This window comes from Cyprinus carpio, chromosome A3, assembly GCF_018340385.1.
Source record: "Cyprinus carpio isolate SPL01 chromosome A3, ASM1834038v1, whole genome shotgun sequence".
In the NCBI taxonomy this organism is placed as follows: domain Eukaryota; kingdom Metazoa; phylum Chordata; class Actinopteri; order Cypriniformes; family Cyprinidae; genus Cyprinus; species Cyprinus carpio.
The window spans coordinates 7,845,310-7,863,372 of record NC_056574.1 but is presented as its reverse complement, the minus strand read 5'-3'; the positions used below and the strand labels follow the sequence as shown (position 1 = coordinate 7,863,372).

The 18,063-nt window shown below is 36.5% G+C and overlaps 1 protein-coding gene across 1 annotated transcript in view; it reads left to right on the top strand.

Annotated features, from left to right (window-relative positions):
- The window catches only part of zgc:136683 (receptor-type tyrosine-protein phosphatase mu), a 22,033-nt gene extending 5,883 nt beyond the window's left edge, over positions 1-16,150 (top strand). The window contains exons 2-3 of the mRNA XM_042717161.1: positions 7,671-7,945; positions 15,768-16,150. Of these exons, the coding sequence (XP_042573095.1) occupies positions 7,671-7,945; positions 15,768-15,962 (470 nt within the window). The 3' untranslated portion in view covers positions 15,963-16,150. The remainder of the gene's footprint in view (positions 1-7,670; positions 7,946-15,767) is intronic.
- Positions 16,151-18,063: the final 1,913 nt, after the last annotated feature.

Below are 18,063 nucleotides of genomic sequence, written 5' to 3'. Positions count from 1 at the left end.
TCAACACTGATAATAATCAGAAATATTAAAAATATATTTTTTTAATAATATAATTTTGTATATATATTTTTTTAATTATTCACATGAAATTTATATTATTATATTTGAGAGCTGCTGCCAGGCCTTTTATTTTTTAATATTTTTAATATATAATATTAAATATATATGTATATAAATAATTTTTTTTTTTAATTTGTACATTTTTAAAAAAAAAAAAATTAAATCATTTTTAATTATTCATATGAAATTTAAATATAAATTAATTCTAAACTAATATACGAGAGTCAGGAAATTAAAAAAGTTATTTGAAAATAAAAAATTAAAAAAATATATACATATACATTTTAAATAATATAAATTATAAATAATTACATTTAATATACATTTTAAATATAAATTAATTAAAATTGTGTTTCAATTCAAACTGAGCAGCAAATCATCATATTAGAATGATTTCTGAAGATCATGAGACACTGAAGACTGGAGTAATGATGCTGAAAATTCACCAAAATAAATTACATTTTAACAGATATTCACACAGAAAACAACTATTTTAACTATTTGTTTTACTGTATTTTTGATCAAATAAAATTTCAGCCTTAGGGGGACCTTCTTTCAAAAACATTTAAATTAAATTAAATTATTAAAAACATCTTAATTATTACTAATCTTTATGTGTGTATATATGTATAATTTATAATTTAATAACATCATGACTCATGTTTCTGGTCTTTCTGTAAGTCATCTGAATATATTAATGTGTTCCGCCTCTGAAATGATTTTCTTTGAGCAGACGTCATCCGTTCCTTCAGTTTCTTCATGCTCTCTCTGCTCCTGTAGAATCTGTCTGACTGGGAAACGAGTCACATGACGCTGAATTAATTAAGCGGCTCTCAGGTGGCGTTTCATGGCGTTACGCAGCGCCGCGGATAATGTCATTAAAATGTGCGCGAGAACGGCTGACTGTTCGCCGGCCAATTAGACAGACAGAAAACAGAAAAGCCTTTCCTCAGAGTTTATGAAAGTTCTTCAGCTTTCATTTGCGAGACAGACAGATGGAGTCAAGTTTTTTCCTTCCTCATTGTCAGAGTCAGACAAAAGCGGCCCGGCTCAATCGCTATTATTTTTCCTGCTCTTTTCTTGTGGGTTTTTTCCTCCTCGCCCGGCGAACTCTCACAGCGAGAGCGTTTTTGATTGGTGGCACAATGTGAGAATAGGCTTGTCTACATTGACATTTGAGAGGCGCCGCCGGGCCTTTTCTCGGGCTTTGACCTCGCCGGGTTTTATTAGCAAATGAGACCTGGAGGGTTTGAGTTTAAAGAGCGGCCCCCTCTTTCCCATTTCAGCCACATAATGATTTTCACAGGGTTCAGGACCCGAGTGTGAACAGAATAATGAGCGCCAGTCATTACTGGAAATTACAGCCGTCGCTCGCAGCCCAATGAATGTAAAAGCCTGTCGACTTTGATGATTAGCGGCAGACGCTGATGCACGTCGAGAGAAGATTTCTGATCATTAGAGCTCAGATTAATCACATTTACACCGGTATGCTCATTCAGTTCACTGTTAATCAGGAATTCCCAAACTTTATTATCAGCTGAACCCATTTGATCTGAAATATTTACTTAAAATAAATACTTACACTACCTTTTCATCTGCTCACCAGGGCTGCATTTATTAGATCAAAAATACACATTGAAATATTATTACAAAATAATCTTTTCCTAATAAATAAATATTTCCTCATTTTTTTTAAAATAAGTGTTTAATTTGGTTGTTTTATTTTATATTTTTGTATAATTAAAGCATGTTATATTAAAAAAAAAAAAAAAAAAAAAAAAAAATAGATATATTATATATATATATATATATATATTATATAGATATAGATATATATATACACAAATATTATACATTATAAATAATTATTTAATTATTAGATTTTCCTGTTGGGTTGATGAGGTCTAGTTTAAGTCAGTTTGTTTATTTATTTAGTTTAATAAACAGAAATAAAACAGGCTTAGTTCATATTAATTTATTAAAATAAAAACGTTTTATTTATTTATTTATTTATTAAATAAAATAAAAAAAGTCTATAATATTATTAATATATTTATTCAACATTTAATTTATAATTTATAAATTTATAATTATTTATAATTTATTTTATATTTATTTATCATTTAAATTAATTAAATATATTAAATTAATATATTATATTAAATATATGAAATAAAATATATTAAATAAATTAATTTAAATTAATTTATATTTATTTATAATTTACATTTATTCAATATTTATTTTACATTTATTTAAAAAAGATTATTTATTTAAAAACATTTTTTTATTATTATTATGTTGAAAACAGCTGAGTAGAATTTTTTCAGGTTTCTTTGATGAATAGAAAGTTCAGAAGACTGAAATCGAAATCTTTTGTAACATTATAAATGTCTTTATCATTACTTTTGATCAGCATCCTTGCTAAATAAAAGTATTAATTTCTATAAATTAACCCATATATATACTTAACCATATATATACTTATAAAAAAACCTTATAAATTATAAGCATTTGAATGGTATAGATTATAATGTTACAAAAGCTTGTTTTGAGCAGTAAATCAGCATATTAGAATGATTTCTGAAGATCATGTGACACTGAAGACTGGAGTAATGATGCTGAAAATACAGCTGTGCATCACAGAAATAAATTACAGTATAACACATATTCACAAAGAAAACTGTTATTTTAAATAGTTAATATTTCACAATATTGCTACTTTCACTGTATTTTGGATCAAATAAATGCAGGCTTGGTGAGCAGAAGAGACTTCTTTAAAAAGCATTACTGTTCAGAAACCTTTGTCTATATACTGTTAATAAGAAAATCAAAATACGAATTTGTAGATATCAAACATGGATACGTTAACTAGTGATTCCATCATAACACATGCATACAACAGGTAATGTACAAGAACAGTAATAATACACACAGTATTTCATCCGTAGAAAGGTTTGGCTGCGGATTAATGGGGAAAAGTCCTGTCCTGTGGGTCTTAGGTGTCTGTTTCAGTAAGGAATAAAGAGGGAGGATCTCTCGACGTGCCTTTAGGTCGTAAAGTGTGTCTGGCCAGGCTGAGATGTCCTGGTTGCCATGGTAACCATTGGTGGGGGGGGGGGGGTCGTTCACAGACATCCCGACACCATGAAGAGTATTCACAGAAATAATGAATTTCAATGCATATGTTAGTGTTGAGTAAACATGCTTGTTGTTTTGCGTAAGCAACTTCATTCAAATGTTTGATTTGTTTGGTTTGAAATCACGTTTATAGAATTAGCCGTTCAGGACAGTCTCAGCGCGAGGCTTTAATTTAATCATCGCTGTTCTTGTTAATGATCTGTGACGTACGATGGTACAGTCACAGTGTTTAGAGAAATCTCTAACACATGTGAAACTTCTCTTATAATAATGCTGTGTGATGGCCGGCTCGTCCAGACTCTGTTTAATTAGTGTGACTAGCTGCCTGCGCTCCCAGCCTCAGGTGCAGCAGGTCTGAAATGAAGCAGGCAGGTAATGGCTTCACCTTGTGTTTTACACCAGCAGACTGTCACGCTCATTTGTGTGAGGAACCCGCAGACGAGCTCAGATTAAACTAGGATTTCATTCAGGATTCGTGCGGCTGCTGGAACGTGGCACATGAAGTGTGTTTACGAACATCTGCATGAACGCTGATCAATCCTGAACTAAACCACACATGATTACAAACGTGACGCAAAACACTGAGGAATCTGATACACAGATCTTTACTGTAGAAAAGAAGAACTGTAAAAAAAAAAAAAAAGTGTGAATAATTTTAAATAATTACATGCAAATTACATAATATATATTAATTATATATAATTTCCCTGTAGTGATCATTAAAGGAAGTCTAAGTCTATTCACACACACACACACACACACACACACACACACACACACACACACCACACACCACAACACACCACACACACACACACACACACACACACCACACACCACACACACAGACACACACACACACCACACACACACACACACTCACACACACCACCACAACACCCAGACACACACCACCACACACACACACAGACACACCACACACACACACACACACACACACACACACACACACACACACACACACACACACACACACACACACACCAACACACACACACACACACCGCACACACACAACGCACACACACCACACACAACACACCACAGACACATCACACCCACAACACACACCACACACACACACAACAACACACACACACAGACACACACACACACAAACACACACAGACATAACCCACACACACACACACACACACACACACACACACACACACACACATACTATATATACTGTAGATAGACCTTATAATAAACACTCATTTGTTAGCATAAGTTAACTAATTTATAACTAATTAGTAAATAGTAACATTTTTTTTTTTTTTTAAACATTTAAGTCTTGTCAGTGTTAGACAATAAAAATAGACTGTTTGTTCATGTGAAAATATGGTAAAATGTGGTAATACTTTAAAATAAGGTCTGTTAACATTAGTAAATCTATGAATTACTGTATATCTATATCATATATATAATTATATATCTAATATATATATATATATATATTTGTAATTTATAATTTATAATTTATAATTTATTAACGTTTGTTAATTATAGGCAATACAAACATTTCATTGCTTGTTCACAGTGCATTAACTAAACTAATTTACAATTATTCTTATTTAATTATTTTAATACAAAATTGTTTTATTCAACAAAAATATAATTTTCCCACAAATATAATTTTTATCAAAAAACATATTATTAAAAAAAAAAATATAAATAAACTAAAAATTGACAATAAATGCCTAACAATAAAAAATTATTGGTTAATTGTAATATAATAGTTCATACTGACTTGTGTATAACTAATGTTTACGAATTAAACCTTATTGTAAAACGTTAGCAAAAATGTGTTTAACTTTTACAGTAAAATGCTACAGTTAAACTTAATTGGTTAATTGTAAGGTAATTTATTGTTTTTTTTTTATTTGCAAATTTACAGTAAAATTACATATAATGTGATTTTAAACATTTTATTCTTACTGTATATGGTTAGGTGTATAAACAATGATTCAAAATATTAATTAAAATCTAGACTAGTATCTCAAAGATACTAAAATAGCACTGTTAACAAAGGTTAATTAATGTAAAACACATATTGCTCATGGTTAGTTCATGTTAACCAATGCGTTGACTAATGTTAATGAATGAGACCTTACTGTAAATTAGTGCATTAGTGTTCTGTTGGGTGTGATGTGGAGTCATGTGATGTTTAGCGGGTCGTTAGGGTCATTAGAGCAGACGTGTGTCTCTCATCCAACCAGACGCTGAGCTTGGCCTTTATCACACAGTCGAGCGTCTGCAGGAACACCGAGCCACTAATTGGGCCGAAAGCACTATTGTGAAGGAGGAGAAGACGTCGAGCGCTCGCCGCGCTGCAGACACACTCATTAGGATCTGCTGCTGGAGTCGTTAGGCTGAACTGATGGACGGAGCGCTGATTAACATGGTTTTAAATCACCGCCTCTGTGCTGGAAGACCATTCAGAACTAATTATACACCATATGACAGGGTTCGCTGTGTTTTAAATATATAAATTTTTTCTTTTTTGATTTAAAGCTGCAGAAGATATTTACATGTTTTCCTGAAAAGTTAACTTATGATCACAGTTGTGTAATGTGATGAGTTTGTGTCTTCATCAGGTTTGTAGAAATGTAGCACTGCAGCAGTGTCTCAGCAATGGATGCTCTGCAGTGAATGGGGGCCGTCAGAATGAGAGTCCAAAACAGCTGATAAAAACATAACAATAATCCACAAGTAATCCACAGCACTCCAGTCCATCAGTTAAGATCTGGAGAAGACAAAACGATGAAACACATCCAGCATTAAGATGTTTTTAACTCAAATACAGAGTCTATAATCCATAATAACACTTCCTCAGTGAAAACACGTGTTCTGGTGTGAACTCAGGAGAGAAATCTGCACAGATCAAGCAGCGTTTAAACAGCTCTAAACAAATATGTGTCTGGATTCTGATGTTCTGCAGCGCTGTGTGTGTGTGTGTGTGTGTGTGTGTGTGTGTGTGTGTAATGGTGAGTCAGTGTGTGTTGAATTTGGCAGCAGTCTGATTGAAACAGATATAGATTAATTAGCAATGCTAATTAAGATGAATTAAGCTGCTCTCTTAATGAAGTGGCTCTTCTTTAATCAATTACCGTCACTGCTCTGATTTGAACGTGTTGATAAACACATGAATGTATTCCATATGTCTGATAAACACAGACGTGTGTGACGGTGAGACTCACGTTCATCACGGATCTGAACACACAATAATCCACACGACACACGCGACCCGTGTTCACATGCCACAAAACACATGTATCTGCTGCTTTAGAGGGGAAAAGGCTCTAATTGTGATTTTTTAGAAAAAATAAATATTTAAAGTTTAGTGAATGGTAGTGTATATATACATACAGTGCAGGTCAAAAGTTTGGAAACATTACTATTTTTAATGTTTTTGAAAGAAGTTTCTTCTGCTCATCAAGCCTGCATTTATTTGATCAAAAATACAGAAAAAAATGTAATGTTGTGATATATTATTACAATTTAAAAATATTGTTTTTTAAATTTATTATACTTTAAATTATCATTTATATTCTGTGATGCAAAGCTGAATTTTTAGGATCATTATCACATGATCCTTTAGAAATCATTCTAATATGATGATTCATTATCAAAGTTGGAAACAGTTCTGCTGCTTAATATTTTTTCAGAACATGTGATACTTTTTAGGATACTTTGATGAATAAAAAGTAAAAAAAAAAAGAAGCTATGTTTTTAAAATATAAATATTTTGTAATAACAATACACACTACTGGTCAGTAATTTTTTTTCTTTCTTTTTTTTTTAAATAAAATCAATACTTTTATTCAGCAAGGATGTGTTAAATTGATAAAAAGTGATAGTAAGAAATATATTATTAGAATATATATTATTAGAAAATTTTTTTTTTGAATCAATGCAGTTCTTTTTAACTCTTTATTCATCAAATATATTAGACAGCAGAACTGTTTCCAACACTCATAATAAATCAGAAAATATTAGAATGATTTCTAAAATGATCATGTGATAGACTGGATGTTACATGTGACACTGAAGGCTGGAGTAATGATGCTGAAAATTCAGCTTTGCATCACAGAAATTAATTATTTTTTAAAAGTATATTCAAATAGAAAACTATTATTTTAAGTTGTAATAATATTTCACAATATTACTGTTTTTTTCTGTATTTTTGATCAAATTAAATGCAGGCTTGATGAGCAGAAGAGACTTCTTTCAAAAACATTAAAAATAGTAATGTTTCCAAACTTTTGACCTGTACTGTATATATATAATAACATCATATGGACACTTTCACAACTCAAAAATGTGTGCAATTCAAATACATGTTGCATTCACAGTAATACACTTGAGTGACATTTATGTGTGAATTAACAATCAAACAGTACAGAAATGCAGAGAAAGTAAGATTTTGGGTTAATCGTCCACAGGTTCTGCGATGATGATGGTGAACTCGACGGGTCGGTTCTCGGGTCAGAAGGCTCTGCTCTTCACGCCGCAGCTCAAAGAGAACGACACACACTGCGTCATCTTCCAGTATTACGTGGCGGGACGAGAGGGAGGACGGCCTGGACATCTGAACGTCTACATCAAGGAGAACAACAGCCCCATGGGTTTGCCCGTGTGGAACACGTCTGGACCGGCTGGACGCAGCTGGAACGAGGTGGAGCTGGCCATCAGCACGTACTGGCCCAACTTCTACCAGGTGAGATCCACTCACACATCACTGTCTGCATCAAACCGGCTTTTTATGCGTGCAAACCTAAATAGCTGGTTGTTTGGAGACATTATCTGTAGATGATTTGTGATGAAGACTTTGGTGACATCAGTAAGAATGAGTTGAAAATGAGAAATGGATCAGTAGTGTGGCACACCAAAGGCCATTTCTATTCAAAACGTGCTATATTTGTATGTATTATGATGATTGAGAATTTGTGTTGCAAAACAGATCTGAACTATAGGACCAGCAGGAAAACACCCTTACCTGCGGCTGCGCAATTTGGGGAAAAAATCTCATTGTGCATTTTCTGATTAAAAAACTTAATTTAAAGCCCTGGTTGGGTTGCACAATGATTTTGACTGTAAAATATTATTATTATTATTATTATTTCTAAATTAAACAATAAACTAATTAACGATTAATACTGTGATATTGTAATATATTACTGTAAAATAAAAAGAAAATGTAATAATTTGATTTTAGAGTACAACAGTAAAATTGCAATGCTAATTTTTATACCTGCCTTAATTTCTTCATATTCAAACATTTAGTCATTAAGGTTTTATTTATTGTATTAAAGCTTGTGTTTTATTGGCAACCGATGGTTTATATGTGTTTCTCAGTACAAGTTTGTGAAGATGGTGTGTGTTGCTTTCAAATGTGTGTTATAAACAGATGAAGAGACGCTGAAAACACCCGATCACGAGCCGCTCACCTGTACAGGAACACAGTGCCATGCATATGTTTATTTAATTAAAGCACAATCTTTGCATTTTGAGATTCACACAAAGTCATTTAGCTTTTTCAGATTTAATTGTGCAGCCCTTCCTTTACCAACAGCTTGTGTGTGTGTGTGTGTGTGTGTGTGTGTGTGTGTGTGTGTGTGTGTGTGTGTGTGTGTGTGTGTGTGTGTGTGTGTGTGTGTGTGTGTGTGTGAGTGTGGTCAGAATGTTATTTTCTGTCTTTCCGTCACCTGACCCTCAATTTCAGGTGAATATAATGAAAATCTGGCCCTCCGTTAGAGAGAAAGTGAATCACATTTTCTGCTCCTGTAGAGCTTCATTTTCACATGTGCTGAAGAGAGAGAGAGAGAGAGAGAGAGAGAGAGAGACGACTCTGATTTCACACATGCTGGTCATTAGCGAGCGGCTCTCATGGGTGCTGACGGAGGCCCGTGTTAATTGGTGGAATGAGCCCCGGTGACCCCGGCACAGGAGAAGCGTGTTTGGGTAAATTACTCCATTAGTGCGGCACTGAGGAGCGGGCGAGAGAGGTTACGACGAGACCCGGCCTGATTAGGAGAAACAGTGCCAAACCCTGCCATACGTGATCATTTCATCTCTACAGATTCATCATGACGTCTGGAGGAGTTTGAGACGATTCATAAGCCAGATCAATGATTCTGTGGGGTTCTGGCAGATTATCACTTTTGATTGCATTAGCTGCAATTAATTAAAATTTATTTACCTAATTACTAAAATGGCGTTCCAAACCTAGTGGTCACATCTTTTAAAAGACACTTAATATTTAATAATATTATTTATTTGACTGATCAAATAATCAGATGAGAGCAAAACTTAACTGAACTGATCTATATATATATATTCAAATATACAAAAAAAATGGCAAAAAATATACATTTGCTAAAATGTGTTTTAAAATATATTCATATAAATATTAATTATTTTGTCCATTTTTGTATATCTTGAAATATATTTAAAATATATTTTGCTTTCCATATATTTCAATTTGCATTTAGCCTAAATGTAGTCTGCTGTAAGAAAGGAAATGTATTGTTTGTCCCTGAAATACATTTTGAAACTACTGTAAATATATTTCCATATATATATATATATATATATATATATATATATATATATATATATATAGAGCTTTAATGTATTTTTACTTATTTGATGAAATTGAACTTGCTGGGTGTACTTCTTATTTATTTATTTTTAGAACTTATTTTTATTTTTTATCTCTCTATTTATTTTAATATTTCCATGCAATTATTATTACTTGTATGTGAATCTGTGCTTCATGCATTTTTATTATAATGTAAATTTTATGTGTTTGCATTTTTAAAAAGGTACTCACAAAAGACCCTCTGCTGAAATTCAAAATAAAATAATTTTAACATGAGAAAAAAAGCTGCTGAAGCAGAAGAAATCCATGCAACCCTGATCTGACCTCAGTTCCTCATTCACAAACACACACGTAACCCTCAGATTAACACACAGCGAGCGTGTAGTCAGTCCCGCGGTAAACGGAGACTGTCCGTCTATGGTTTTAACCTCAGCAGCCTGAAATATATTCCTTCACTGGTGTTCATGAAAACATCCAGCACATTTGTCAGGAAGACTAACCCACACAGCATTCCGGCTTTGGGAGCGGTTGAACATGCACATATCTGACATCGATGAGTATAACGGGCCGCAGGAGCCGCCCATGTGTTGGCGCCTGTATTTCCTTTCTATTCTAAGAGATATTTCCATCCCATCTGCATTTAGGAATGATCTCAAATGTTGCTAGATTAGCTCAACTGGTGATGTTTGATCTCTAACTAGCGTGTGTTATTAAGGCTCTTGAAAGGATTCCACATGCATCGCTCTGTGTGATAAGAATAGAGTGAATGTGTATCTAATTAGCGACGTCAGGATAATTATAGGTTGCTTTAATTGCACAGCATCGTAAGTGATCGCCAAAATGAAATCACCTGGTGCTTTGGACATTATTTTGTAATTACAGGCTGGATTTGATGTTTTTCTCACTAGAAGGACGCAGTTGAAGCCACCATGCTAATTGGTGTGATCAGGTCACCGATCAGAACTTTTAATCGATTGTGACAGGCGTTTAGTTTTTATGCATTCTGCATCTGTCCCGTTCAGACGTCCTTGTAAACATATTTGTCCTTTGACACCTGGAACAGTGACTTTACTGGTTAGTTCAGATTGTCTTCAGTCCTGAAATGCTAATTATAAGTCATGTGTAATGTTATTAGTGCAATGAGAAGTTTGTTTACTTCTCGACATGCTCATTCTGAAAAAATATAGCTTCATATGAGAGTTTTCGGGGACTGCTGTGTATCGAGCTGGAGTCAGACAGAAGATCCTGTTGTTTTAATCTATAAAGAGTCACCTTTGTTTCTATAGTGCTTTATATGAGAGCTCAAACTCCACCTTGAGCTTTCACATTCTCTTCATGAGACAAGAAGATAATGAGACTCATCTAAGCACTGCTTTCTCCTGTGTGACAAAGCTCGTCTCTCTTCTTTTCTCTTGTCTCATCTCAGCTCAGTTCTCATCTAGTCTCATCTTGTCTTGTCTCATCTCATTCTCAACTCTTGTCTCATTTCAGCTCTCATCTAGTCTTCTATTGAACCTCCTCGCCTCATCTTGTGTCATTCTCTACTCTTGTCTCATTTCAGCTCAGTTCTCCTCTAGTCTCGTCTTGTCTTGTCTCATCTCATTCTCTACTCTTGTCTCATCTCAGCTCAGTTCTCATCTAATCTCGTCTTGTCTCGTCTCATCTCATTCTCTACTCTTGTCCTCATCTCAGCTCAGTTCTCATCTAATCTCGTCTTGTCTCGTCTCATCTCATTCTCTACTCTTGTCTCATCTCAGCTCAGTTCTCATCTAATCTCGTCTTCTCTCGTCTCATCTCATTCTCTACTCTTGTCTCATCTCAGCTAAGTTCTCATCTAATCTCGTTTTGTCTCATCTCATCTCATTCTCTACTCTTGTCTCATCTCAGCTCAGTTCTCATCTAATCTCGTCTTGTCTCGTCTCATCTCATTCTCTACTCTTGTCTCATCTCAGCTCAGTTCTCATCTAGTCTTCTCTTGAACCTCCTCACCTCATCTTGTGTCATTCTCTTCTCTTGTCTCATTTCAGCTCAGTTCTCATCTAGTCTCGTCTTGTCTCGTCTCATCTCATTCTCTACTCTTGTCTCAGCATCTCAGCTAAGTTCTCATCTAATCTCGTCTTGTCTCATCTCATCTCATTCTCTACTCTTGTCTAATCTCAGCTCAGTTCTCATCTAATCTCGTCTTGTCTCGTCTCATCTCATTCTCTACTCTTGTCTCATCTCAGCTAAGTTCTCATCTAGTCTCGTCTTGTCTCGTCTCGTCTCATCTCATTCTCTACTCTTGTCTCATCTCAGCTCAGTTCTCATCTAGTCTTCTCTTGAACCTCCTCGCCTCATCTTGTGTCATTCTCTTCTCTTGTCTCATTTCAGCTCAGTTCTCATCTAGTCTCATCTTGTCTCGTCTCATCTCATAGTCTACTCTTGTCTCATCTCAGCTAAGTTCTCATCTAATCTCGTCTTGTCTCATCTCATCTCATTCTCTACTCTTGTCTCATCTCAGCTAAGTTCTCATCTAGTCTCGTCTTGTCTCGTCTCGTCTCGTCTCATCTCATTCTCTACTCTTGTCTCATCTCAGCTAAATTCTCATCTAGTCTCGTCTTGTCTTGTCTCGTCTCATCTCATTCTCTACTCTTGTCTCATCTCAGCTAAGTTCTCATCTAGTCTCGTCTTGTCTCGTCTCGTCTCATCTCATTCTCTACTCTTGTCTCATCTCAGCTCAGTTCTCATCTAGTCTTCTCTTGAACCTCCTCACCTCATCTTGTGTCATTCTCTTCTCTTGTCTCATTTCAGCTCAGTTCTCATCTAGTCTCATCTTGTCTCGTCTCATCTCATTCTCTACTCTTGTCTCATCTCAGCTAAGTTCTCATCTAATCTCGTCTTGTCTCATCTCATCTCATTCTCTACTCTTGTCTCTTCTCAGCTCAGTTCTCATCTAATCTCGTCTTGTCTCGTCTCATCTCATTCTCTACTCTTGTCTCATCTCAGCTAAGTTCTCATCTAGTCTCGTCTCGTCTCATCTCATTCTCTACTCTTGTCTCATCTCAGCTAAATTCTCATCTAGTCTCGTCTCGTCTCATCTCATTCTCTACTCTTGTCTCATTTCAGCTCAGTTCTCATCTAGTCTTCTCTTGAACCTCCTCGCCTCATCTTGTGTCATTCTCTTCTCTTGTCTCATTTCAGCTCAGTTCTCATCTAGTCTCATCTCGTCTTCTCTCATCTCATTCTCTACTCATGTCTCATTTCATCTCAGTTCTCCTCTAGTGTCATCTCATCTCATTCTCTACTCTTGTCTCATTTCAGCTCTCATCTAGTCTCGTCTTCTCTCACCTCATCTAGTCCCATATTGTCTCCTGCTCTCTCATATTCTCTCATCTCATCTTGTCTCACCTCTTGATTAATCTTGTCTCTTTTGCTCTTTCTTCTCATCTCACTTCTTCTCATCGAGTCTGATCTCTTGATTTATCTTCTCTCATCTCCTCTCAATCTCTTGATTCACCTCAGCTCATCTCGTCTCATCTCATTCTCTACTCTTGTCTCATCTCAGCTCTCATTTAGTCTTCTCTTGAATTACTTGATTCGTCTCATCTCATCTCGTGCTGCCTCGCCTCATCTCGTCTCGACTTGTCTTGTCTCGTAACATCTCAGCTTTCATGTAGCCTTCTCTCAAATCTCTTGATTTGTCTCGTCTTGTCTCTTCTCATCTCATCCTATCTCCTTTCATTTCTTAATTCATTTAATCTCATCTCTTCTCATCTAGTCTCATCTCTTGATCTTATCCTATAAAACTTTGTCTCTTCCATCATATCATCTCAGCTTATCTCTCCTCCTCTATATTTTATCTTTTCTTGTCTCATCTTCTTTATAACTGTCTTATATTAGCTTAGCTCTCCTTTAGCCTCATCTTGTCTCAACATGTCTCAACATGTCTCATCTCTTCTCTTCTCTCATTCTCTGTTCTTGTCTCATCTCAGCTCTCATCTAGTCAAACCTCTTCATCTTGTCTCGTTTTCTCTCTTATCTTCTTGTCTCATGTTGTCTCATTCCATCTCTTCTCAGCTGGTTTAGTTTCTTGTCTCATCTCTCAACTCACCTCTTCTCTTCTTATCTCCTTTACTTTCCTAGTTTCATCTCATCTCTTTTTCCTATGTTTCATCTTATCTCATCAAACTTTGTCTCATCTCTGTCTCGTCCAGGCCTGTGAGTGCAGTAAGAGTCTGCTGATGGCAGTGGCGGGGTTAAAGTGATGCAGCAGCTGCAGTGTGTGTGTGTGTGTGTGTGTGAGAGAGAGAGAGAGAGAGAGAGCTGGCAGTGCTGTGTGATATTATGGTCTGTCTGAAGAACCACACCCAGTTCCTGAAGAAGCCATTCATTCCTGTTCCTCATCTGTGCTCATGTCCTCAGGGGAATCCTGTCCCTCTGACCGCTCCAACTGAACAGTCAAACATCAGCATCTCTGTTTATGTTTCTTTGGGGATGCCAGTGACTGCTGGTCAATTAAAACATACTTTTATCCACATTCAATTACAGTTAAGTCCCTTAAAATGAAAGAACTTCATATACCGCACTCTCATATCAGTCTAAACTCGTTTCAGAAGAAGTCACTCTTCTTCATGCAGTGAATGTAATTTAGACTCCAGAGTCCAAATATGACTTGAAAAGTATAGATTAGTCAGAATGATCATGACTTTCTTCATTGGAACACATCGGCAATTTTAAGGTCCAAACAACATTGGGCCCCATTGAATTTCATTGTGTGGGGAGAAAACTTTCTTCAAAGCATCTTCTTTTGTGCTTCACAGAAGAAAGTAAGTCGTACAGGTTTGTAAAGACGTTAGGGAGAGTAAACGATAAAAGAATGATCAATTTTATTTAGAAGTCCATTTGACTTTTGCTATGTATGGTCAAATAATGGGTTGTGTGAGGAACAGACACAAATTTAAATCCATGAGAATCTTAATAGTTATTTTTTTTTCTGTTATATATATATTTAAATATGACATACAAGATATACATTCACTGGCACTAAATGGAAAAGAACAGTGAAAACATTGTGTTCCACAGAAGAAAGAAAAATGACAGAAAAAGGCTTAATCAAGTTAATCCAAGTTTGGTTTTAGTATTTTTTTTTTTTTTTTAGGAAAAAAGATTGTTAAATAACTTAATTAGATTCTATTATTTAAATTTTAAAAACTCAAGTATGGTTTTCATCATGAAAATAGACAAAGAAGCTGGCATGGCATTAAAAACAAACCGATGACGATGTGAATTTGTCTTTTGAAACAATTATGGCAAAACCAAAAACACAACTTTTCGGCTACAGCAGCCGATCTCAAATATATATCACTGTTTATTTAATTTGATCTGCTTTATCACGTCATATTCACGGTCAACAGCTGGTGCAGGTCAGTGTGACCGTGATGTTCCCCTGCATCGCAGAACCGGCTCAAGGGACGCCTGTCACATCACACACCCAATATGCATCGTAATAGCAACCTTAGCAGAGAGCAGGCATCCCAGAATCCTTCACTCGGCACTCTTTAGCCCTGAACCCCAGAGTCCGGCTGTCGAGTTGAATTGTTTGGCTGTATAAACGAAGTCTGAAGCGAGCAGATTTAGCACATGCTGCTGCAGCACCTCGCTGATAGAGCCGTGATTTACCGCGTCTATAAACGCCGCCATCTGACAGACAGCCGATTCACCGCGAGCACCCTTGGAGCCCGCTCTCCTAACGCCGCTGATTTAATAAGTTTGGTCCAATAACTAAAGCCAAATGGTGTTTTAATGAGCACTAATGACCATTGTGAATGGTGCTTTCCTCATCTTCGCAAAGCATTGTGTAAAGCCTCACCTCCTCGAACCCTGCGGGACTCCTGCGTGTGACATTTTGAGAGCATGTCCATTTATCACTGTGCTTATGAGCTTTCTCTTTCCTCCGCAGATCGTCTTTGAAGCGGTGACCTCCGGGCAGCGGGGCTTGCTGGCCATCAAGGACGTCGTCCTCCAGGGCCATCAGTGCAGTAAGACCCGTCTCTGTCGTAAAAACACTCTCATCACCCGCTCCTTGGCCTTTTCCTGCCACCCTCCAAATATCAATATCGTCTGTCTTTCTCCAGGCATTGAAGTCGAGCCATAAAAGAGAGTGTAATAAAGAAAACAAAAGACTGAAAAGGGGAGGGAAGAAGACGATAAAGCTTTCATGTAATGCTGGAGAGATATCAGAGTGTAAAAGAGACACCGTTAGCAGGATGAATGGAGGAGGATGGAAAGGGTCAAGTGGGAATCTGCTGTCTACTTAGGCAGTGTTCTTATTAGGCGGCTTCTTAACTGATCATGTGACATTGAACACTAGAGTAATGATGCTGAAAATTCAGCTTTAATCTCAGGAATTAATTACATTTTACTATATGTTCACATAGAGAACAGCTATTTTAAATGCTAATAATATTTCACAATATTACTGTTTTTACTGTATTTTTTCCAGCTTATAACAAATGAGATTACCGCACTTTACCCACTAGATCACCCCAACTCACCCAGAGTTTTTGGCCAGACTCAGGTGGACCTGTTTGTGACTCAGGAGATTATCGCACTGTCCCCTCTGGTTCTCTCTGACTCATCCAGCTCCACTGTACCACATGGTACAGACTTGGCCGAGGCTTCATCTGTACGCCTTTCCCCCAATCGCTCTGCTGCCGGAAGTTCTGGAGAGAATGCGCTGGGACGGCGTCCGTCTACTGCTAGTGGCCCCGTTCTGGCTGGGCCGAGTATGGTTGGAGTATGTGGAGTATGGAAGTATGGCCGAGAAATGCCTTTAATTTTCCTGAATGCCAAACATAAAAGAAAGACATCAGAATGTGCATTCTAATGGCACTTAAATTATCATGAAGTGAGTAGAGCTTGATTTGTTCTCTTCAAAGAAGCATGCAGCCATAATTCCCCTCTACCACTCTGCGTTGAGAGGTAGGGGCAGTGAAGAAGAAAAGAAAGCCTCTTGCTAATTGGATATAATGGCTGGGGGGAATTTGCTTCTGGTGGCCAAAAAGACACACACACACACAGAGCAAGACATTTACGCTAGAGGTAACTGCTGTTATAACAAGCCGACACCAGGAGATAAAGAGCCCAAAGTGTGGAGACTAAACAAGAAAACCTGAGAAAAGGAAAAAAGAGCAAGACCTGAGGGCCTGTCCTTTCAAAGGGTCTCCCATCTGTGAATTTGTATGCGTCAACAAGAACAGTGACTGAACTCAAAACAAGGAGATGAAACATGATTTGAATATGTGATGGCTTGATGAACAAAGATTAAGGAGCACAACGTTAAGGGCCTGCAAAGATGTCATTCACTCCCATGACCTTGACCGTCCTTCGTTTATGCAAGGTGGGCGGTTTCATCCACAACCAAAGGAGTTCAAATTCAAAGAGCCGCACCACTATGAAAATCATCATCTGAAGTTACGATTTGGTACATCCAAAACTACTATCCCACTGGTCCCTTGAGGGTTATTTCTCTTGTTTCTCCAAAGGCAGTATGTGAGTAAACACATCCATAAACCAAATGAATAAGTGATTTAATCCACACAAGGGCCAGTCCATGCAGGGACCTCTTCTTAAAATGGCAAACAGTTGGAGATTGTCTGGAAAATAAAATAAAAATTAAGACAGATTATGCTTCTCCATGTGAGATGCCTGCTTGGATGCCTGCACTAGTTTGGAAAAGGGAACACTTCTCAAAGGGCAGAAGCAAACATATTTTGTAACTTTATTGAAATGTTTTATATATCCCATGAAACACAAGTTATGTCATTCTGAATACACTCCCACATCTGACAAGACAGACATCTGTAGTCATGTTGAAGATTTGCAATGTCTCAACCAAAAGTCATTCCTCCCACATGCTCAAGGTGAAATACAACATGGAATGGAATCTTTAGTCAAGTAGGTCGTCCTTGTCATAACTTTCTAAACTGTTAAGATGGCTAACTGTCAGTCCTGGTCTTTTGTTTGAAATTTCTGTTGAAATATCTCTTTCAGTCCCTATAATCCCATTCTGTTATGGTAAAACAGTGGCCACAGCATCAACTCCAAGCAACAAAAATAGAAACCTTATGGGAACTTAAACATTTATCTTGTTTCTTCAAACTTTACTTCATCATATGAGGAAAACAAGTTCCATGGTTGAGATATGTTGTTTTCCACTCTCTAGCAACCCAGGGTGTCAAAATACTATTGTTTAA